Source organism: Dermacentor variabilis, chromosome 1, assembly GCF_050947875.1.
Source record: "Dermacentor variabilis isolate Ectoservices chromosome 1, ASM5094787v1, whole genome shotgun sequence".
In the NCBI taxonomy this organism is placed as follows: domain Eukaryota; kingdom Metazoa; phylum Arthropoda; class Arachnida; order Ixodida; family Ixodidae; genus Dermacentor; species Dermacentor variabilis.
Window position 1 is genome coordinate 245,738,141 of NC_134568.1, and position 25,205 is coordinate 245,763,345.

The window sequence follows — 25,205 nt, forward strand, 5'->3', positions numbered from 1 at the left end:
TGACAACCTTCCCACAAGTGTTCATAAAGGCATGAGTCGATAAGCTGGCGCAGCGTGCGAAAATTTGTGATGTGGCCAAATAAAGCCACCTTTATTATAGGCACAACGTTGTGCAAACCGGTGTTCCCGTTTTTTTTTTCTTGTTTCCAGGAAGCTCCCGTTTTTCTTTATATCGACAAAAGGAATGCTCACGTTATCCTCTTTTTGCCATAGATCCAAGAGTATCGCTTTCAGGTTTCGTTTATGGAAGCTATATTAAATATCTCCGTTTACAGGGGCGCCTGTTAAATGTCACTTTACATTGAACAGGCCGTACGCTATCTAATATTGCAAACTACGCCTTAAGCAGGGTTCGTATAGGTTATTTGACGCGCATGAAATATATAGGACATCTATTTTCGTTCCTCTGTATTCTTCGTTCCGCTCTAGTGCTTTCCTTAAGTCATGTTCAAGCTTGCTGCAAGCAGGAGAGATACTACCTACATTGGCGTGCTACTGTAAGTGCTACTACTTCGTACCGTTGTTGTTTGCACAAGTCAGAGAAAGCGTGTAGAATATAGTTTACATTATAATTAAAAAGCCAGACGTATGCGCTCAGACTTTGTCGCCGCATCGACGGAGTAAGGATTTTTCATTCAAGGGCGATTGGTGTGCGTTCCGCGCGAACGGAGCTTCACATATCACCTTCAAAGCCTTAGTAAGTTTGGTACGCTATAACTGAATTCGCGCTTTATATGCCCGAAAATATCGCTATAGTTTCTTTGCTATTATCTCGTTCGAATGTCATCTCGAGCAATTTTTCATAGTTACTAGTTAACAGTACTTGTTTAACCGCAATAGTTTCAACCATCACCATCAAATTGTCGCCCGCCATGTGGCAGAGGCCTAAGGTTTCCGACTTTCAGATTCAGGCACAAATGGCGTTGCTCTGTAATGAAAGTCAATTTGGTGGCTAAAGTATGTGAATGAACTACGCTAGTGGCATTTGAATTGAACGGTAACTTTGAAGTTATTTAAACAAGAAGTGGGGAGCTTTGCTCAACTTTCAACAGCTACGCATGCTACCTAATGCACCGTGGTGCGGCAAGGTACGAGTGCTGTGCTGTAGTCCTTGGTTATCATCACTTAAGAAAGCAGCCTTCGCAAAGAACGGATTCCACTGCACTTCTTCCTTTGCTTCCATTTTAACCTCTTGCTGGTGGTTTATTGCTGTTTTGTGCTTTGTGGCACGAACTGCAATGTGTGACCCGTGAGCCAATGCTGCCATTAGAGCTAGCACTTTGTTGATTAAATATCCCTATGTTGCAAATAATTATAGTAGGCATACATATTTATAGAAATGAAGTTGGTTTGTTGAAGAATAGAAAAAAAAACTTGTCATGGCTCAGATATTTCGATCGCCAACTTTCAAACCATAATGCTCTGCGTTCGGTACTGTTTATGTATACCGCTCTTTTCATGGAACTTTTTTGTTTTTTTTTATCGCCGTAATGACGGCATGAGGACGATCATGTTTTGTTGCTATCTGACATGGCTGTACAGTTGTGTCGCGGACTGTTGTGTTAACAGCTGTTCTCAAATTATTTTCTTCGCCTTGATCACAACGACATAATAACAATTTCTTGTTGTGGAGAACTTGAAGGCTGGCCGCAGCTGGAGAGATTTGACGCGGAGTTAAGCATAGACAGCTACTCTCTGCAGCACAAACCTTCTCTGCCTAGTAGCTAATGATGCAATTAAATGTACTTGCTTGTAAAACAATTATTTATATTTTTATTGTAATTGAACAGCAATTCGGAGGGGTGTACTGAACTGCGCCTAGAATGCGTGCTGGCGTCGTGTGCATAACATTGCACACGACGTGCTTTCGTGTTTCTGTTTGTTTTCTTCAACATGTACCTCCTTCGCTCTATTTTTTTCTTTAAACTATTTTGTTTTCTCCTTTGCTGAACAAAGCCGGAACTATTTCTGGTTAAACATCCTGCCTTTACGATCATTTCTCCTTCTCGATTGCAGTATTAAGTATCTACTGCTATAGTTCTGTTAACCTACTGAAACCATCGTCGTGACCGAGTGGATCTAAGTTAAATCCCCAGCCGTGTGTTTTAACATCTGGCTGAAATATTTCCTTTCCCAAAGTCTGTTCGAATTAATTGTCCGAAGTGCTGTAACCGGGCATGCCCCGGGCTTTAGTCTAAAGGGTTTGTCCGCGAGGTGTGATAGCATGAACCATGGTTCCACAGTTTCCGGATGACGCAAGATGACTACTCTTCTCCATTAGCCGGCACAACAAACATAACTGATTCAGGCTCACTCACAAATTTTATTTTTGGCACAGGGCGCAGTCCGGACCCAGACTCACCAAAATTCTGCTCAGCCGGGCTCATTCAGACTCAGGGATAAACAATAAACCTTCCTTTCCTTTATCGCTGGCAGTGGTTGCCTTTTCATCTCTTATTGTTTTTTGGTTCGTATTGGTGTATGTAGTAATGCGTTTCATAAGCTCCCACTTCACAACTCCTATGTGACTTCGGAGAATTTTCCTGCATAAATTCCTGCGCGGATGACGGTCGAGTCTATTGTCCCAACATTTCTTCGTATTTGAAATATGAATGACTTTATGCACAACATTACTGACTTCAATACATCGTGATCTGTTCTTCACTTAGGACATGGTAAGTGTAATTTGCTTTGAATCTTCAAAAACGCACGATGTTTGCGTTGCGGGCAACTACAGACACCATTGTCAATGGCTACTGGTGGAGGCGAGTGACAAGCATAATCACGACGTATGCGTTGCTCCACGAAGCCGGGTTCGAGATGACATTAGATAGTTTTTGTATAACGTAAGTGGCAGCACGCTATGCGCAAGGAAATAGCGGCGTCAGGTTGCGCATGCGCAAAACGTTACGGCAGCATGGCCGCGTTGCATTCTTCTACTGTATTTGGAAATTAGTGCGGTGCCCAAATGCTCGCAAAGACGGTCTAGCGTGGAAAAAATGGCGGCGCCTTCGAGGCGGCTTCCGCCTGCTTCGGATCTCGTCCAACATGGTTTGGCACATTCGTCCCCAGCAGATATTTGCTTTTCACCAAGAGGCATCCATAGGAAAGTATTAGTGATAACTGTTGTTTCTGAAATCCATACTTCCTGTTTTTATGCTTAAGGCTTAACAAGAGTGGCTGCACTAGCTGTACATGGCCTCCTAGAGTTTACATGCCCACGCGCAGAGAAAGTCAACAAGAGGCGACACTCGGCGAAAACTGGCCACAGGAAACACGTCTCGCCTAGCGTGCGCCACGTCCCTTAGCTGATGCGAGTATCGAAAAAAAAAGAATATGAAATGAACTTACAATGTTATAATTTTGTTATTCTTTCCTGCTGAAACTAAAGTTTCCCGTGTAAATATATACTTATACTTTACATACATACATATACCTACATATACTTACTAATATATAGTTATACTTTGCTATTTATTTTTCTTGCTTTACCTAGCAGCAAGCTAACAGCATGCCAGACGCGCCAGATGCACGCGTCATGCGCTGGACACGACACCGAAGCAAGCGAGGCCGGCTACGCATGTGAGCGTTCAGCTCTTCGGCGACCCGTCTGGTTTCTTTGGATGTAGCCTTATTTGTTGGGCTCTCGGCGTTGTATTGCGTTCATTCTGCACTTCGAGATGGCACGACTGCAGTACTGGGCTAAGGCAAGATGAGAAGTTTTGTTTCGCAGTCTGCGACTCATTTCAAGCAATTTAGGCTTTTACGGCACGGAATTAAGACTTGTGACGCAGTTAGCGAAAAACAGTTCGGCCGACCTGGCGCAGTTAATTTGAGTTAACGACTCATACTGGGAGACCTTTGCGACCCTTTCTATGGGCCCCAAGATTATTGTAACTTATCGCGGTAGTTTTTGGGCACGCTCGCTGTATCCGGCTTTGTGACGCAGTTAGCGAAAAGCAGCTCGGCTGTGTGACGCAGTTAGTTTCGCGTGTACTGAATCTTACTGGGCTAAGTTCGTGAGGCTTTCTCTCACTCCCATCATTATTGTAATTATTTCGTTACTTTTTGGGATGCTTTTGAGGCACGCTCGCTGAGCCTGGCGTTGCGCAGTTAGCGAAGAAGCAGCTCGGCCGTGGTGACAAAGTTTGGCGTGTACCGAATCTTAGTGGGACAAATTTGTGACGCTTTTTATGGCCTCGCAACATATACATTTTTTCGCTACTCACGCTTGTCTAATAGGCGATGGGCGATTGCGAAGAGGGATAACACGGGAGTGTGTTGCTTGCACCGGCAGAACACGCAAATGATAACGTCGAGGAGATCAACAACCAGGAAATCGAAAATTCTGTCTTCTGAACGACTGAAAACTGGCTTTGCACCCACACATTTGACTTGAGTGCGATAGAAGGCGTCCTGCATTTCATTTCATTTCATTTTTATTTCCTTAGGGACCCCACTGGGAGGTATTACATAAGGGGTGGTTTGTACATAAAAAAATACATTTGAACGCATTCGTTTTAACAGCAGAAGTGATTGGTTAAGTTTGCAATGAAAGTTGATGGGTAGGTGATGGAAATAATAGAGCTGGGAACGTCGTTCCAATCTTTGGCTGCACGAGGGAAAAAATAGGTGGAAAAAGTGACAGTTCTGGTGCGACAACGGCACACTTGAAGCGGATGGCCGGTGCGGTGTAAATGTATGTCGGGGGGAGGATGTAAGGCGCTAGGTTGAGTGAAGAATGAAAAATTTCGTGGAAGAGGGAAGGGGTGGCGATACGACGGCGAACAGAGAGCGGTGATAACCCGGATTATGCTTTTAGGGATGAAACGCTGATATCGTATGAGCATAGAGAGTGAATGAATCGGGCGGCGCGATTTTGCACCGACTCGAAATCGTTTATGAGATATCTTTGGGGCGGGTTTCATACGGCGGAGGCATATTCGAGTTTCGATCTGATGAGTGACTGGTACGCGAGCAACTTTACGAGCTGGGGCGCATGACGTAGGTGACGTTTTAGAACGCCCAGTAATTTGTTAACGGATGAAATGATGTTAGCTATGTTAGCTATGATGTTAGCTATGTTAAAACAGAAGCATTTAACTCGTCTGCAATTCCACGTGCCATTCGGCTCTGGAACAACCTCCCCGACAACATAGTTTTGGAAACTGACCGTGATAAATTCAAGAGCACACTGAACTCGCTTAACCCATGTTAACCATTAATATCACACTCACTGCTCTGTATTATTTCTTTGCCTTTTTCTTGCAGTGTTATACGTTGTTACTAACTTATATTGTTCCTTTTTATTGTAATCATATGCAGCTTTATGTAGCTAATATGTTTCATGACTTTTAGGCTGTGCACTTGGCTGCTGTTTTCACTTGTTATTGTTGTTAATTGTATGTACTTGATTGTATGCCCCCCTTACTCAATCCCCAAGAAGGGGCCTTGTAAGGTATTTTACAAATAAAAAATAAATAAAATAAAAATATGCACATTCCAAGTGAGATCGCTAGACAGTGTGAGACCTAGATCTTTGAACGATAATACTAACTCTACAGGGACGTTAGCGATATTATATAAAAAAGTAAGGGGTTTTTACGGCGAGAAAAGGAAGCAAACCTGCATTTGTTCGGGTTAAGAGATAGGAGCCACTTCTCACACTATTCTTGAATGTGGTTAAGGTCTTGCTGTAGGTTTACTTGGTCGTGGGTGTTATTTACTGTTCGGTAGATTACGCAGTCATCAGCAAGCATTCGGATTTTGCAAGTTACACTAAGGGGCAAGTCGTTAATGTATATTAGGAATAGAAAGGGGCCGAGGACTGAACCTTGAGGTACACCTGGGGTGCGATCGGAGATGGTTGTTCGGCGCGTTCGTTCGGTTACCGGCGCGCGCGATTGGCCTACTCCGCGCCGACGTCGCCAGCCGCGGGGCGCCGCCCCGTTTTTGGTGACGTCAAAATGACGACACGCTCCTGTCAATCATCCGCCCACCGAGCATTTCGTCCGAACGCGACGGGAGTTGAGAAGTTTGGAGCGATCATACGGCTTCGCATGGCGCGTCTGGTGGATTGGATTGGATCCAACAGGCGGCCTTTTCGGCTGCGGAATGGCACGTTTGAATCCAATCCATAGTTTAATTCTAGAAATTGGCGCTTCCGTTGGAAACTTAGGTTGTTGCGCTGGCTTTTCTAGAGGAAGGAGGAGAGCGGGTGGCGGTGCGAAACGCGTTTGAAGAAATGGCAGAAAGTGAATTCCGGCGTCGTTTTTGTTTTTCGAAACAAATAATTCGTTGGTTGTACAGAGAAATCGACAAGATCATCGGTGCCAGCGAGCCACTGGGATGTTGTCGCTGCCTCTTGAAAAGTGCGCCACTCTTCCCGTCGTTTTTTTTTTCTTTTTCCTTCTCGCTGTGCGCGACACCACCTAGGGACGACGCAAAGAACCTAATAGTTATAAATTGCAGTGGTCACACTTACTACTATTTGAAAACGTGTTTGGGCTTGAGAAGAAAAAATACATTTTTTTTAGATAAAGATTTCATTCATTGGAAGACGAGAAACATTTGGCTTTGTAGTATCTGTTTGCAAGCAGACGACAAACGACGGAGGTAAACTTCCGGGGAGGTCACTGCTTCCTGATTAGCTGCTCTCTCCGCCCCGCTGTCACAAATTTTGCATACTGCAACTTCGTGACGTTGCAGCAACTGAACAGAACGCGTATCGAACAAAATATCTCCGATCGCGCCCCTGATGTTACTTTGAGACAGTCGGAAGATTTGTTATTGACATGTAGGAATTGAGAACGGTTAGTTAGGAATGCTTCAACCCATTTTAGTACGTTAGGGTCCAAGTTTAACTCCGATAATTTTAGCAGAAGTCCTTGGTAGGGGACTGTGTCGAATGCCTTTGCGTAACCTAGAAAGATGGCTTCACTTTGTAAGTTGTTGTCAAGGTTAGCATGCAGGGGCCCTATAATGTAAAGCTATTCCGATATGTTCTTATTCTAATCTCCTGACGCCAAGTTTGCGTAACCGCCGACGCAAGCATCGGGCGGTGACCAACCGGGTTGTTTAAAGAGACCAATCAAATGCTTTCCTCGTTTATATGAGGTCAGTTTTGTTTGCTTTAAAAACGAATAAAATTGCCTACACTGAGCGGCTTGTCTTATCTAATTGGCTGATAAGAGGCAAGAAGCACGGCTCAAGTGGGGAGGGATTCGATGGGGCCGAGACAGTGCACTGAAAATCGATAACCTGATGAAGAGAGTGGTGCGGCGTCTGCGATTGGTTCGCTTTCGCTTACTTAGCTTGGGTTGTCTCATCGAAAAAAGGTTAAGAATGCCGCTAAAAAGATCGTCAGCAAAGAAAAGTTGACTGAGCGAGGTCATAAACTTGCCGAAAGTGCTCGAAAACGTTACACGGCCACGCAAAAAGTATTATTGTACGCGAATAGACTCATGCTCTCCGGCAGGTGCGAGTAGTCAGTGCCTGGGCGACCGGCGGCAGCCATCTTGTATTCCTTTCGGAACGGGACAGCCTGCGGCTATTCAGAGAAAAATTCAGTTTTATTGGGCATATTAATGCATCTTTAACGCGTACACGTCACTTTGACGCGGTGAGCTTTCGCGGTTTTGTGACGTAACGTGACAGGCGGGTGAAGTGGGTGCAGCCCGAAAACTTTTGACCGATAGCCGAGGTCTAATGGCGAAAAGGCGTCAAATGAGAAATAAATAATTGTCTTCTGTTCTTTGCAGTCATGCAAAATCAGTGTGTTCCCATCATATAGAGAGGCGGAGTTACCGCGGTTGTCGTGACGTCGCGTGACAGACAGGCGAAGTGGGGGTGGTTAAAAAAAGTTGTTGGCCAATGGCGGAGAGATGATTGCAGAATTGGAATAGAAAAGTTTGGAATAGCTTTACCTTATAGCTCCCCAGGTCGTGAAGAAAGATTACTAGTTGCGTTTCGCAAGAGAATACTTTCCGAAAGCCATGCTGACTGGGGTGAAAGAAGTTGTTAGTATCTAGAAAGTTACAATCTGAGAGTAGATGAGATGTTCCATAATTTTGCACGGGACGCTTGTTAGGGAAATGGGCCGGTAGTTCAGTGGAAAGCTTTTATGACCTGATTTGTAGATCGGAGTGACCTTGCCCATTTTCCAGTCATCTGGAAGGTTGCCGGTGGACAGTGACTGTGGATAGATTAAACACAAGAATGGCGCGATGGTATCATCAATGTTTTTTAACACTCGAATTAATTTCATCAAGGCCACCTGATGAAGACAGTTTCATATTTACAATTATACACGAAATACCATCTGTAAAAAAAGTGATGGAACACATAATGGGGGTGTCAATAGTGTAGTGGGGGGAAGGGAAGGTACACTGGATTCTTTGGTGAATACAGAAGAAAACGCGGTGTTAAAGGCATTGGCGCATTGCTTATCTGTGAATACGTGTCCTGATTCGTTAGTAAGGATGACGGTGCAAGTGGCGTGAGGGTTTACGACTTGCCAGAATTTTCGCGTGTTACCTGCTAGCCTACTTCGCAAATCTCGGTTCAGAAACGTGTATTTAGCGTTACAAATTGCGCGTGTATATTCTTTTTCTCCTTTGTTGTATTTAGCCGAAGCTTCGGGTATTTACTTTGCTTTCACTGCGCGAAAAGGGCGTTTTTTTTATTCGCTAATCTCTACAGTTTGTTTGTGAACCAGGGTTTCTGTGGCGTGACCCGCCGTGGTTGCTCAGTGGCTATGGTGTTAGGCTGCTGAACACGAGGTCGCGGGATCGAATCCCGGCCACGGTGGCCGCATTTCGATGGGGGCGAAATGCGAAAACACCCGTGTACTTAGATTTAGGTGCGCGTTAAAGAACCGCAGGTGGTCGCAATTTCCGGAGTCCTCCACTACGGCGTGTCTCATAATCAGAAAGTGGTTCTGGCACGTAAAACCCCATAATTAATAAAATAAATTTCTGTGGCGTGGCATGGAATGATACTTTGGAAGCAAATTTACTAGTTAGTTCATTAATTTTATGTTTAAAGATCACCCAGTTATCATGCGCGCATTGAGTAGAAAAGTTATTGTCGGAAACCGGAAAGAAGTTTCTGAGCTCGATGCTTATGGCGTCATAATTACCTTTATCGTATAACGTAATTGTTTTCATTTAATCACGTCGTTGAAGGGAGAAGGAAAAGTCTGCATGTATTACTTTGTGATCACTAATTCCGGGTAAGTATGAAATTGAGGAGACGGAATCAGGATAGTTGGTTAGTATTAAATCTAGGGTGTTAGCACAATCGCCAGCAATTGCGTGCGCTTTGATACTAATTGAGTTAGGTCAAAATTCAAAAAATGTCAATAAACTCTCTTACTTTGACAGGGTTTGCTGACGAGTGTGTCAGGTTATGCGAATCAATTTTAGGAAAGTTGAAGTCACCAAAAAGTAAAATATGAGCATTAAGGTTCACGGTCGTGAGTGTGTTCATTGTATTGTTTAGATCACGTGAAAAACTTGGATTAGTGTTCGGCGGCCAGTAACACACCCCGAGTAGCGCCGTTTGAGGTGAAGCGCGACAAATTAGCCACAAAATTTCAATGTCAGAATGAATGCTGACAACAGAACAGGATATTTCTGGGCCAACAGCGACTAGCACGCCGCCTCCTCGGCCGCGTTTGCGGTCGGTGCGGAATAACTGAAAATCTGGTAGATCCGAAAGCACTTCGGCATCTGTTACTTCGTAGGTAAACCATGCTTCTTTTAGTATCATTATATTACTGTTGGGAGATGCCACAAGGTTAGACACGAGTTGATGCTTCGATATGAGACTGCAAATATTCGTGAAGATTACAGAAAAAGAAGGATCACTTTGGGATTGGATTCGGGGGTGGTTAAGTTTACTGTTCGGGCGCGGTGATCGATATGCGATTTCTTGACTGATTGCGGTGCGTGGTAAAAAATGTAGCGCTTCGAGTCTATGTGTAAGGCTTTGAAACATATTCTCATCCGCTTGGTGCGCTACAGTAAATTCGGCCGCTGGGCTTTATGGAAGTGTCCGCTCTTGTTGAATGTCTCTATGACGCGTGCGACAAGCTACGCGCGGAATTCTATCTTACAGTTCATACATTACGGCTGTTTGTACGAATGACTGTGATACAGATGGCGCCACAAATTGAATCATCATAATTTGCGGGCCAGCAATGTGCCACCCTGGTCGTTGTCATAACACTGGTACTGCATTAGATTAGATTGTTATTTGGTGTACATTTGGCTTACTAGTACTTTGTGAACTGTTACGTCTATAGGTGGCGTCGTAGCTAATTGCGCTTGCGCTTACGTTCCACTCGGTATCCCTATTCTAAAACAATTGTTTGTACAACGCTCTGAAGCGCATACGATAGCGTTAGAGTTCTGTCGCTCACTAACGCTAACGCAGTCATTTTACGCGATAATAAAATGATCTATTAACGTCAGCTCCTTAGCAGGTGAGTGGGCGCGCCTGTGTATCACGCTGCGGACTTACACTAGCGCTTATCGAGCGATGGCTGTGCCACCACGCATTATGGTATTATGACATTTTTTGATGGTAGGCGCTATCAGAACTTATTTGGAGATACCACCGCACTCATGCCGCTCTACATGTCAAAGCGTACCTGTTTTGACACGCCCGGCACACCATCTACAACTTTGCTGTTTGCACCGATCGAGAGCGTAAACAACGCCCAGTTTTCGCCTTTTTCTTTCATCGTGCTGTATCTTTATTCGGCGGGCGTTCTTGCGGCGTCCTTTCTAGCAGCAAAGGCTAGTCGCGCGTGGCCCCGCACCGAAGAGAGACGGGTGCGTGACAGCCGACAAAACCAACGCCTCTTTGCCCCCGCCCCCATCTGCTACGCTTCCTTGTTTTTTTATTTTGTCGTCCTTATAACGCTTCAAACGACACACAGACGAGAGTGCACCTCGTCATCCTTGAAAGAACGACGTTTAGTTGTTGGCTATTTGAGTGAGTAGCAAGCCAGTATACGGACGCGCTGCAGCAGCAACAAAGCGAAACCTGAACTGAAGTCCTGAAAAACGAGGGCTAAAATGCGTGCTCCAGGAGAAACGAAAGCGATTCTAGAGTTGCCGACGCCGCGACTACAGTTGCTCACGCCGAATCGATCGGCCTTCATGCGGGGGTCCTTTTTGTACATATGGCGGCTTCTGCTTCCCAATAGAGCAATTGAGAGGCGAAATAACGTGCGTATGCGTAGCCAGAACGGTAAGAAAAAAAAAAACACGACGCAAGTACGGCCAGCTGTAGGCGCCTTGACTGCGCGAGATGGGCTCGAACGCACGCAGAATTCAAGTGTCGACAGTTGCCGTGGCGACAAAATGGCCTAAAGAAAAAAAAAGATGACCGAAATCTACGTTTGCGATGTGCAACGACATATATTAGTCGGCCCTGGCACGAATGCACCGAACGAAATATTGGCAGACTTGTTCAAAACGCGCCTAGCTTATATAAGTCTCTCTTTCGCTGGCAAAAAGACGGGAAGCTCAAGACGCTCGGAAACCCTTGAAAACATTCTTCGCTGAGAAGCAAACAGGAAAATGCGTAACTGGAACCTGCCAGCTGAGCCTTGGTACTTTCAAGTGGAACGTTCCGCAAGAGGCAAGAAACGACAAGAGCAGGGCATCTTGGCAAAACAACACAAACAAATACAACGGACAAAAAGCAGCGTAGAACAGTCGCGAAGCACCCTCAGCTTCTCATACGCTTTCTATAATTTTATCCGGGCTCCCACTGCTCAAGCGAGCTTGGAAGAAAGTGGGCGGAACCCACACAAAAGCTGGCTTTGAAGCTGCTGGGCAGGACTATTGACCGGAGCGCCAAAGTAAAGATCGGAATAGAAAGTAAAATAACAAGATCGGCCGAAAGATGAGGAAGCGCGATTGTGGGCACAGAATCTAGCCAGTTGGTGGGTGCCGATAAATCGAACGCAGTACGCACAGTTCCGCAACTTCTAGCGGACTATAGGCCTTCGGCATGAGCACGCAGACCTCCGACTTTCGAGTGCCAACAAACCGCCCGTGTAGGAAGGGGTCCTTGTCTTCAAAGGACACGGTATCTGATTTCTTTCGTCCACGCCGACGAAGAAAGAGCTGGCATTAAACATGGATGGACTGAAGCAGGGCTCAAGGAACGGTCGCGGACACACTCGACTTTCAGGCACACTGTTTTCGAACGTTCGCTTCCCTGGCGACACGCTGCCAGCCTCGACGGCAAATCGTGCAAGACTCGGCAAACAGTACGCGAACGTACACACCTTAGCATCGATCTCGTATACTATACGGACAGTTAGTATTTGTCATGCGTCCGCGAATTTACTGGCCACAGCAGATCCAAGGGCACAAGCGGCTGTGTATTCACTTTCAGATAGAAAAGACTGCAGAGCACGAGCACGGAACATATATAGAGTCGTGCAGTTGAAACCTACTTCAGCTTTATCGTAATTACTGACAAACATAACATTATATATGATGAATGAGACCAAAATATCGTGGGCATAACTGGTTCTCATGCTTAAGAACATGGAGCACCTAGGCGATCGATAACCCATGTAAAGCACGTTTCACCGACAGTGATCAGGCGTCCTCGATGAAAAAGCGTGCTTTTTTTAAATGGTCCCATTACTATTTATTTATGTATGATCAAAATCATTCTCATCTGTATTCCCACAGCATTCCCACCGTTTATATATATATATATATATATATATATATATATATATATATATATATATATATATATATATATATATATATATATATATCATTACTGTGACAGCAGTTGAAAGCTAGAAACTGGATTTGCTTTGTCCATGCTTTACGATAATTCTATACATAGCACTTGTTTATTTATTTTTTGTTTAGCTAGTTTCGGGTAAAATTATCTTTAAAAAAATAAATTCAATGTGTTTCCTTTTGCCGGCCTTAACCAATATCGTAAATTCGTATGAGCAGAACAAACACAGTTCAATAGTTAGATGATTGTAAATAACCATTTCTTGCCTATACAGGCGCACTTTTTATTCCTCTACAAAGCGCAGTTTTTTTTTCTTTTAAAGCTTTCTGGGCTCATATTCTCAGCGTTTGGCGGCCAGGGATCTGCCTGGCTCCCAATTCAATCTTTTTCCTTTCACCTTTTCTGCCGAAGGTGCACCATTGTAAGAAAGCGCACTCGTGAGCTGCTTGAGGTTGGCTGTGGTTCAATGAAGCGTAGAAAAAGGTTCTCAGAGATAACGGAAGCAATAATTAACACCACTGCGTTTAATTAAGCCTGGCTCGCAGACCCCCCTCCGTTGCCGGCGGGAAACTCAACCCCGCGTCGTTGACTAGCGCCATAGTAGAGACGCGTACCAGAGATGGGCTCGATGCCTGGCTAACAGCAGCCAGCCACGGATTGAGACTTTTTCTTAGGGTTTTGCACCAGGCCTTCAGCAGCTCCTTAATCATATGACTAGTGGGCACGCTTGTTAGGGCCCTGTATAGCCGTACATCCGGCAGAGTCTTCGCATTTTAGGGCATTCGTTCGCGGCGGACTTGAAATGTGGCCACCAGGACGATTATAGGAAGTTGCGCGACTGCTCTGACACCCCTTCTTATTTTAAAAGCTGAACGGGCTGAATTCGCTCATTTTCGAGAGATGTCGTGCAGCGTGCTTCGGGCATCAGCCGATTCGGTGAGCAGGGAGCGTCGCATTGCGGAGCTTGGGCGCGGTGAAAGGACCTTTATTAAAGGGCGGTATAAAAGTGCGGTAACTTAAGTGGCGGTGCGTGGGTCGCGGGTGAGCCATTTATACCGAACAGCCTCGAGACGCTTTGCCATTTTTTGCCACGGCAACAGTGGTGTCCTGGAAAGGACGGCGAGGGCGCTAAGTGCTGCGCCTTGGCGACGATGTCATTGCTACAGAGGTGCATCTGAGGGCTTTACGCATTTAGAAAACTCGGTGAGGAGGAAACAAAAACTTGTGAGTCGATGCTGGGAATCCGCTAAGTATTATCCGCTACAGCAATTCGGGGCATCTTAAAGTGCGCTGAGTAAACATAAATAAATAAATGAATAAATCCATCAAGTTGCACATCTGGTTGTGTAAATGGTGCTGTGAAAGCAATATCAAATACTTTCAGAGAGCCCTCGCCATCGCACCTGACTTCCTCAATCTCCTCGTAAATCAGTGATACGACCTCTGCATCGACCTCAGTCGCTCCCGACTGGTGGGAAGCTAAGCGACGGCGTTTGGGGCAGATGGAGCTGTCATAAGATATGTAGCCACTTATTTTTCAAAGACGAGAACCGAACATATACTGGCATTGCTTTGTAGAACTGAATGTGTTCGTGTGTAAGTGTGTGTAGTTATTGAGAATAACTCGTGAGAGAAATTTTTTTCCGAAGCTCATCAGGTACAAGGCGGGAAATATGCTGCAGCAGTGAACAACTGATGCTGCACCTTTGAAGGGTCCTGGTAACCTGGTATCCTTCCTGCAGGGCCGTGAAATAAAACAAGTTTCCATAGTCACCCGCGTACTGAGATTTCTGCAGATGTCAAAGTGCCGCAAATCTCAGAAGTAATCTGAAGTTTTTCCCTGCGGTGTGTTTGAGAACGCAGGTACAGTTCTTGGAAATGAATATAAGCCAATCAGGTGTGGCGGATCGCCTTGGGTCATAATGAATTCGGCTCCATAAATTTGTGCACATGATGTCAGGGGCATACATGTATAGGAGGGCCAAGCGTGATCATAAGCGCATTAATTGATTTTTTTAATGCTTACTTTCACTGGGACAGAATGCTTTTGCAGTGTTGAAATACGTAGTTCCTTCATGTCGTGCTCTCCAGATCTCACCAATAAAATTTTCATCAGCCACGATTGGAGACACATTGTTCTTGCAATAAGCGGCACATTAGTGCAGCAATGTGACGCTGTACATATATATATATATATATATATATATATATATATATATATATATATATATATATATATATATATATATATATATATATATATATATATATATATATATATATATATATATATATATATATATATATATATATATATATTGCACTAAGTGCGCGTATGTGTGTACTTTGTGGGCTCGCAGCGTGCGTAAGGAGTGTTTCTCCTCTTATTTACCGGCTTCTCTGGCGAGCGCTGTCCGTGCCAAATCACGGTGGGAGCCGTTGGTCGGCCGCACTTTGCCGGGTCAAGGATGCGGTTCCAATCTCAGACGAGCGGCGCTTAACAAGCGATGCCGCGGCGGGCTTGTCATGGGCGCCTCCGCCACCAAATATGCGCCCCGCACGCACACCGAGGGGGTTGCACGGGGCGCGAACTGCGGGGAGGGAGACCCGCGCGCCGCAGCCACAGGCGCTCAAAATCGGTCGGCCGCGCGGTGAATAATGAAGCCGGGCGACCGGGTGCAACTCGCGCAAGCCGCCGGGGCGGAGGCCCGCTCGGCCGGTTGCCGAAGCCGCCCATCGGACGCGTGCCCGCTGGCCCGCCCAGAGCGCCGGAATTCTCACCTAATTACCCGGCAAACGACCGACTCTGGGAGCGGCCGCCTTGCAAGGGCCGCCGACACGCCACGGTCCGCCCGCGGTGGAGGGCTGAAGATGGGCTGTCCCACCCCGGCCTTCTTCCAAGCCGATGCCAATTTCACTGGTCAATTCCTCGCAGGGCTGCCATCTGGTCTCGTCTTCCTGGCGACCTTACATAACACGATGGGCAGGCCGCTGATTCTAGGCAGCGAGATGTGCAAAACTGATGCTTCCTTCGTTCATTCATACCACGGACATCGGAAGATTGGAATCACCTACCTCCGAATGTAACCTCCATCACTAATTACCACCTATTCAAGATCGCCTTAGCTAATATTGTATAATTAGAATTTTATGGATTTTTTCGTGTATATATATATATATATATATATATATATATATATATATATATATATACACTCCCAGCGTTACTTCTAGTAGTAACCCATAAATACCCCAGAAAGTGGATGGGAAGATGGCGCAGGCGGTAGCTCAGTTGGTAGAGCATCGCACGCGTAATGCGAAGACGTGGGATCGTTCCCCACGTGCGGCAAGTTGTTTTTTCATCCGCTTTCATTTCCATTATTTATAATTTCTTTATTTCGAATGGTACGTACAAGTAATTTCCCTTGTGTTGTCCTTGGTGTCGTTGTTTGTTGGCTTCTAATGATATGATTATATATATATAGTTTCACATGTAACCCACTCTCTTCTCTAATTCCTTTGGCCCTGAGGGTATGTTAAATAAATAAATAAATAAATAAATAAACGGCCGCCGCGGAGCGATAGCGCTTGCATCACAGTTGGGCGTTCGGGCGCCTCGTGGTGCCCATGTGACAAGCGCTCTCTCTCGGCCACTAGCAGCAGATGAGCGAAAAGTTTGCCACTGAGCAGCTCCCCAACTTAGGCTCTCTCTCTGTACCATAGGGCGACCAGCACTGGGGCTAACTTTCTGATTTTCTTTAATAATAATAATAATAATAATAATAATAATAATAATGACAAATCAGCCAACGTGACATGTCTTGCTTTGAGATAATATGGTCAGACCTCTGACGCACCATGTCGCGATGACCGATGTTCTTCGCCTTATTGCTGTGACAGTTTCTAATAAGCTTTATGTGCGTGTTGCTTACGTGAGCTTGCAACAGTGTGAGGCACGTAATTGTTATAACACGTGCTTGCTCTATCGTCTATGTAATGTGGCTGGGTTTCAGTCTGGCATCATTTAAGGCTCCCTAACCGTGCCAACGATGGCTTGAAAGCTCTCGCGAGCACAAAACTAGTCATGCGGCTAAAAACGGTCCTCGAATTATAGTACGAGGGGTGCTGGCGAATATTCACAACAGAAAGAAAAACGTATTCAACGGGGCATATCGACTGCCACGAAAGACAAAAAAAAGGAAGAAAAAAGAAAATGATATCCCGAACAGAAATATAGAACTATTGCTATGGAATTATCACGGCTCACAGTTTCCTTTTACAGCCTCTTGTCACCTGTATAACGGAAATGTTTATGTAATTTTCTTGTATATCTAAGTAAAAGTACTACCACTGGACCCACGCAATTAATACTGACGTGTAGTCAGATTAGGTAATTAATCCTTTTTGTGAGATATAATTCTGAAAGGCTACGTGCCTACTAATGTCATATTAAAACACCCTGCTCCTACTTTCTTGCACTTTATAAGAAACCGTAAGTGAAAATGGCTAGAAAATGAGCCTGCAGGGCGTGAGACGCTTTTTCAATGTTCGTAATTTTTAGCCGGACAATATCGCTTGTAAGAGTATTGTTACCGAGGTGGCTGTTTGCCTGAAAGCACCAAATCTATGCGCATTTGTCTCTTGTTACCATCACAGATACAAAATGTATCCCTGCAGCTCAGCTGAAAAGCTTGTCTCACAGGATATGTAGACTAGGTTTCAAATTATTTAAAAACCAAAATTACTTAATAATAATGCGTAATAGCGCACTTGTGAAAGACATAGAAGAAGTTTTCATCGTGGCACTTTTATTTCTCGTTTGACACAATACTGTGCTACTCCATCCTCAAGAGAAAACTGAGTCATGAAACAGTTTTCCAGAAAACGTATTAAGAAATAAACTGGATTAGGGAATTGTAAAGTAGAAAGACACGAAGCTGTTATCTGGTGCATCTCAAATGTTCACATGTCAGATTATGCTACTTAGAAATCAAGTTTATCTTGCACCCTGTACAATTCCCGACGCCTCATCTCTTAATTTTTTTTCCGTCCGATGACTATGCAAGGAAGCGACATCTGAGAAACAATTCTCATACTGTACTACGTCTTACAGTGTATTAAACTTATTAGAGTGTATTAAAGAGTTAACGAGTCAGAAGCGAACTATAATAAGCCCTCGACTATGGGAAAATAACAAACACACGGTTCTATCTGCGAAGCGTCTGCGCATCTGCTTTGTCGGCGCGGCAAAGGAAAATCGAATGATTTGAGACTTCGATAAAGAAAGCTTCGTAGTTATTCACAGAGAGGTAAGGCTCTGTGGGGAAAGCGTGGAGAAAAGCAAATCATGCGTAACCATTAAGCTCAGCTCAGTGAACTTAGAAAAGGCGGCCTCGACAATCGGTGGCCTTTGACCCAGCTGTACTAGCATCAGAATTTATGCCCAACTTAAATGGCCGCTGCCCTTGGCGCTGTACTTCGCCACTTCACTGGCGGCGCAGATTAAAGACGCGCGCTCGAGGAATTCTACCCAACGACGTGACCCGCTCGCGCGAATTCTAGAAGGCAATGAGACGACTTAGACCTTTTATTATATCTCCCCATTGCTGCAGGAAAGCTATCTTCATTCCTCGCGAAGTTCGTTTCTCAGCAATTCACTGCAATCTGTCGTAATTGTTCACTTATAATTAAACACGAGGGATCACTAGCCAGAACACGAGAGCTCAGCGCTTCTTTTTTTTTTCTTTTTTTTCTCATTTCACCCTCTTCCAAGGAGCCGAACAAATCACAAAGCATCCCATTAACGGCCATGTCCGGTCATTGTGTCTTTTCGCCTTCGTGCTGCCTATTTTACTTTCCTGTTTTTTTTTTCCTCTCTAGCTTTTCCTTTTTTTCTCTGGTAGCCCAACACAACCGGCTGGACTCGCCCCAAACGATTCTCACTCCTACTTGTGCATAACGCTTTCATTTGCAGCCGGCGTTTCAGTCGAGATATCAGTGTTCACACTACAGGAAAAAAAGTTTTAGCGAATGTAAAATAACATGCCACGAGATATTTTTTCTTCTTTTTTGACTGTATAATAAGCAACCGGACGAAGAAAAATTGACCGCTGACAATATGGAGACTTCGAAGTTTGGACGGCGCGATTATCAGTTTGATTTGAAATTCGAGCCTACATGTGCCGCAGCTCTGTTTAATATGCAGATAAGCGTGAAATACCTGATCGGCGTCGAGTGAAATACTGCCATGCTTTGCAGCTGACTGAGTATGGGCAGAAAAGATGACACCAACTAATATCAAGGTCTATACTGCGTTCTAGCTTTAAAAGAAAGAAAGACATTGAGCGAACGAGCTTTTTTTTTCTTCATTCTTTCTTTCTTTTTATCTTTCTTTCTTTCTTTCTTTCTTTCTTTCTTTTTTTCTTTCTTTCTTTTTTGAAGCTGTCACTCATTCTAGTTTTGTACAATGTATTAACGCGAGATTTCATTTGCAAGGACAGTTTTTCTATATGTTAAAGGAGCTCTGCAACCCGCTTGCCGTGATAAGGCGTTATTCCTGTACCTTTCTTATATTTATTGCTTTTTGATGATTCTGTTACCGTCGTACTCATATATGTTCTTTATAAATTAATTTCTACTTTGGCGTTGGTATATTTGTTCTTATAAAAAAATAAATACTAAAAACTTCGCTTCGTTACAACCAGGTGTCTGTTATAAGTCAATGAAACTCCACTCTATGATTTACATTTCAGATGACGAGACCCCAAACCATGCAACTACATCATAATGAAATTGCCGCTTTTACTGCGCCTGAGAGCCTATCGTCCACGCCTCTGCATAATAACAGTGCGTTCGCACAAATGCCTGGGGGAAGGCCTCAAGTTTTTAAAGGCGAGGCACGATTTCGCAGCTCATTTCAAGTCTTACAGTTGTTCACTTTTACAGGCGTTGCTCCAAACACTGATAAAGAGAGAGAGAGAGAGAGAGAGGCACCCAACGCATTGCGCTTCAAGCTAGAGTAATTCATTACGCAAACACGTTTTCAGCCGACAAATTAGTAAAACTGAATATAGATTGATTCACAATGTTTCACTTGGATTGCTTGTTATTAGCAATTTTTTTTATTTTCTTGTTTACCATTGGAAACGACCATATTATGCGTGTTTACAGTACTTCCACAAGGAACCCAGAGGGAGAGCTAAAGGAAATAAAGTCCGCGGAAATTGCTCGCTGTTTTTTACGTCAGTAAGAACTGCTGATTCGCGTTATTCCGCCGCAACAAAGAAATCAAACGCTGCAATATGTTTCTTTCATTAACTATGAAATTACTCGAATTATGCCGTAGTTCAAATTGTGTTTCAATAACAGGTCACATTTTTTTTAGTTAGAATTGCGTGGCATATGAATGAACTTGTACTGAAACTGTGATTGAAGGTTGAAGCGTATTCATGCGGTGCTTTATCGCGCCCGTTTTAATACACTGCACACATTCGGTAAGGTGAAAGTAACATTTCACACGTTGAAAAAAAAAACATACCTACAGCATTGTGTCACTGTTCAGATAGTTGCCTAAATATCTTTAAAGATCTGAAATATGAGACCCGCATGAGAAAGGAAAGAAGTAATTTGCCCGTTCAGCTGTTATTTAGATTCGAAGTGGCTATTACGGAAAAGAAAAGACGATTTTGTAAAACTTTTGGGTCAAGTAGGTCAGCAGGAACATTTAAATAAAAAAGAACGCGGCCTATAATTCGCTAAAGTGCGTAACGTGGCCACGCACACCGCAAAGTTATGTCCAAGTACGATACACGATACAGCAGATGCTCGGCTGTGGCAGGTTAAACATAAGTCCAGAGTATTCACCAAAACATGTTTCATTCGTAAATGCTGTCACTCTAACAATAACGTATTGTCGATAAATGCTTCTGGTATTGCGTCATTATCTGCAAATAAAGAAACAGTTTGTAGGGCCTAGTGAAAGTTATAAACAATGTGCGAGGTACAACATACGATGATACATTAAAAGTTACTTTGCAAAAGCTTTCAACATTGAAGTAAGTGTGCAGTGAAGTTACCTAAAAAAAAGTTCCATGATTTCAATCGAAATCTTTATTTATATTTGGTGGGCTCCCTTCTTAGATGTTATTAGAAGAAGAATGGAAGAAAGTAAGCGCTAGAAAATTATGAAATCAAAGCAGCGAAATTATTTTTGTGGAAAAGCACAAGAAACGAAAGAACTTAAACGTTTTTGAAAACTTTTTATATGAAATTGAGATGTATGATAGTACTGCAAAAAATGTCAACCTGTACAGTGAAACTTTCGGAGGGCCCGTTTCTGCCTGCATGCCGTGGACGTGACCTGCGGCCACCGGCACTGCAAGGAATGCTGCAGCTGGAGTGGTTCGCAAATCTCGTCCATTGCTTTTGACAGCGACGCGGGGAGGAAAACAGTAGTCACGCCGACACGCACCTTGATCCTTGTAGTGCACGGGGGTGCCGTGGCAAGTGACGAGCAGCGTCCAGAAGAGGAGCGCGTAGAGCGTCCGTGAAGGGTGCCTGAGCATCGAAGGGCTTTGTCGTCGTCTAGCGGACGAGAGGAAGCAACTGTCCAAGTGCGACCGAAGCGCAAGCAGCGCGCTGTACAAGTGAGCGCCGAGAGCGCCAGTCGGCTGAGCCGACTTGCTCAGAGCTGAGCGGCGTAATCCCAAGAGCGCGCGGTCTGCGGCGGGCGCCGGAGCAGCGGGCCAAAGCGCATGTCGAGCGTTCGCTGCCGTCGCTGGGACTGGCGGTCTGAGGGACACGTCGGGCAACCAACAGCCGACGCCGTGCGGCACGCAGTGGGCGCCGCGGCGCGGATGGGGCTCGAACCAGAGCCCCGAACCGGGGCGGCCGCTCTCGCCCTTCGTGCCCAGGAAAGTGCAGGAAAGAGCGGGATGGGGGGGGGGGGGGGCAGAATTGTTCGCGTACGCAGGGCGAAGAGCAACATTTATTCAATAAATGCTATTCACGCTGAGTTTGCATGTCGCAGGAATACGTGGCACCGTGTGAGGAAGAACCCCCTGACGAGAAGGGTACTTCCATGTGGCCTTGTAGCGATAGAAACAACTACAACTACAAGAAAAAGATAAAGCTAATTAGTTTTCTTCCAGGCAAACTCTCCTTCGCGCGAGCGCACGGCTGGGCTCTCTCCCGCCCACATGATGCAGCGTGAAGTCACCGCGGGAAAAGGAGCGAAAGGCAAAAAGGCGTTGCACCTTTTCTTCGTCACTGAGTTTTTGTGTGCCGAGATATCCTATGACCGTTAAACTTGCTTTCTTCTTGCACTTCTTGATGTCAGCAACAGCTGATTCTAATACAGAAACCAATACTTTTCTTTTAATTTTTTTCTCATGGGGTTTTAGAGGTATGAGCACGTCAAAAAAAAAACTGCGATGAGAAGTGTTTTTAACTTTTCATATCGCCTGCTCAGGTTTCGGTGAACGAAGAAAAGAAAGCGCGGGAGTCAATTTTTTTAAAGAATATTTTGCGCGATTGGTGTGTTCAGTGCCATCGTTCAGCACTGAAGAGATTAGGTGGGAAACTTAGCTCTTCCTATAGTTCGCATTGGTGAAATATCAGTATATCATAATTACAATAAATGCACACCATAAGTATTGAGCGTACTAACGGATTGAAAGTGACTTTAAGTTGAAGTTAAGTACAGTTGAACGGCTAAATTGGGTATATGGCAAAACAGGGGAGCATCATTGATACTTCATGCAGTCTGCGCTGACTTCCCGTATCTCTTGATATTCCTCTCCGAATTCCGGCTGCGTTCAGTATGGCTAGTTTGTTGGATTGTTCTGACTAGGCGTAATGTGTTTGCTCAATTATGTGATGCGCTATGTGCTGAATTTTCCTCACGTTGCTGTTAGAGACTTTATTTACTACTTGCGCAGAATTACTGAGCTGATGAGGAGTTGCGCTCAGAATAACTTGATTTTGATTTACGGTTTCCAATTAACGAAAACTTCACATCAGACTGTCGTTCATTGTACGCAACGTGAAACAAGCTGTGCTGTGATAAAAACAGTCGGAAGAATGCAGCTGGAAAAAAATGCGTAACGCATTTTACCATCCTCTAATGCACCACTGTATTACCTGTTTACAACTATAGCAAACCGCAGGAGCATTCCGGCTATGGAACCCGCCTGATTTTGTCGTCGCCGAAAAAAAAAAAGCCGCTCTACAATCTGAGCTAACCACGCGGCTAGCAGATGGCAGGGCGAAGTCGAATTTGTCAACAACTCGAAACAAAGGCAAGAGCAATTGCTACATTTAGGCGGATGTCTCATTTTCATTTTATATATAACAATATACATTTTATATCAACAATAAGCTGTTGTTTTTCTTTCTTCTTTTGTGGCCTTCGCTCCATGCTCTTAGACCCCCCTCTCCCTCCCCGCCCCAAGCGCTTTTGATTTCGCCTCTTGGCATGTGCCCCTGTAAAGCGTGCACCACTGCTGACTTATTTTTGATGTGGCAAAGCAACTATTCTGAGAAACGGCCGTTAAATACACGTCACAGGTCACACAATCACGTCGGCAATCTACGCGATGACATAGTATTACGAGAAACTCCGAAAAACCGAAAGCGTATACCGTGCCAATAGACAGTAAGCATTGTAGTAAGTGATTGCTGCAATTTTTTAATGCTGGTATGCACTTATTCAATGAGAGAAAGAGGGAGAGGAGAAGCAAAGCAGGGAGGTCATTTATCGGGCTTATTAGGTTTACCACTCGGAACTGTGCGAAGCACAGTTCCGAGTGTCAGCGGTAGTGAAGCAGAATGCGAAGCAGCGGTAGCGTAATCATTTCACCAAAAGAAACATCGGAAGGTTTCTTCCAAGAAAGGCTTTGAGGAAACGCCCAGCGACTTGCGTATTTACTTACTGCAAAATCTTCAGCGCTCGCTAGCGATTGACAACACCACGAGTACTTTCGTTAGGCAGTAGTAGAACTCGTTTAAATAGATAGTCAATACGATATAATACTTCCTTTATTTGCTTCCGTAAATTTAAATCTGGATTTCCGACGCCCCTTTTCACGGGTTCTGCGGTCATTTAAGCACACATTTCCTGCAAAAACTTTTATGAAAAAACCATTGTCGATAGTAGCTTTCACATCTTTGATGACTTATAATATAAGGTAACCTTGAGCAACGTAATGGTGAAGTTTGATACAGTAATTACTACCGGAGTCGCGCGATGACTTAGGCTTGTTGTGGATTCATTACGATGGCTTACTTAGCCAGCGTCGCAGAAAATGCGGGTGATCGAGAATTCGCCTTCAGGCGAAGAACTCGGCACGGCCCTCTCTCTTCGAGCGAAGCCTCTCGCTCAGGTGGCCAACGTTCAAGACGAAGTGAATTTCAGTGAACTTTCTTGACTCGTGATTCGCCACAGTTCCCGTGTGCACCGATGGCATGGCCATCCGTCTCTTTCCTAATCTTTCTGTGTGTTTTATAAAAAGATTAGAATTATGAATCTGAACAGAATGATGAATTAACTTAATATACTACGTGGTCTACTACATGAATGCAGCGTTTAGCTTAATGCTCGTTATGGCCACTTAACTGATAGTCTTTTCACTCTTCACTCTGTAATCACCAGACAAGACCAAAAATTACGCTGTAACAGTGCTTTGGACGTTGCCTGACATGCACGTGAATTTTCACCAGTTTAGTTTCTTTCGTCCTTTTTAATTTTTTTCTTATTTTATGGTTGAAATTCTTATTTTAAAAACAGTAAATTTAGAAAATCAATTGCCTAGCTGCTGATTTTCGGATGACAGGAAGGAACAAAGATGACATTTAAAAGCCACTCCTGTCGAAGCATGAGGGATTAGATTTAATAAATATCCTGCTAATGAGCACTCTGTGGGCAGTGTTAAAGAACTATAGACGCTCACAAGGAAGTTATTATAAAACTAGGAAATATAAATCAGGCAGGTAATTTGTGAATAAAAAAATGTGGAGGACGCTTAAGCTTCGTCTTTAAGAGTGGAACGCGAGAGCATTCAAAGATTCCTGTCTGCTTCTCACGCTTCCCGCAAGTGCAGCGTATGTAACCGTAATATTTACTGGGTTACGTTCGCGGCGAACGCTATGCACGAAGACGGGGTTTGTCGTAGAGACTCGGCCTCTTGCATGGGCTGCGATGCGGCGAAGGCGAGCGCTTTCTGGAAGTGTTTCAAAGAACCAGGCACGCTGCTCTGTGGACTCTGATATACTTACGCGCCGGCGTGCGCAAATGGCGGACGCCGTCTCCGCTCTATGATTTGTAGAAATGCCGAAAGGGGTTTTGTTTGAGCGGTCGCGTAACAGAATGATTTTTTCTCGTAAATTAAAATTACAATCCGAGAGCTATCGTGTCTGTAATT

General features: G+C 44.5%; 1 protein-coding gene across 1 annotated transcript in view; it reads right to left on the reverse strand.

Moving 5' to 3' along the window:
* Window positions 1–21,548, reverse strand: part of LOC142560517 (basement membrane-specific heparan sulfate proteoglycan core protein-like) — a 371,032-nt gene extending 349,484 nt beyond the window's left edge. The window contains exon 1 of the mRNA XM_075672684.1: window positions 21,257–21,548. Within this exon, the coding sequence (XP_075528799.1) occupies window positions 21,257–21,350 (94 nt within the window). The 5' untranslated portion in view covers window positions 21,351–21,548. The remainder of the gene's footprint in view (window positions 1–21,256) is intronic.
* Between the last annotated feature and the right edge of the window lie 3,657 nt (window positions 21,549–25,205).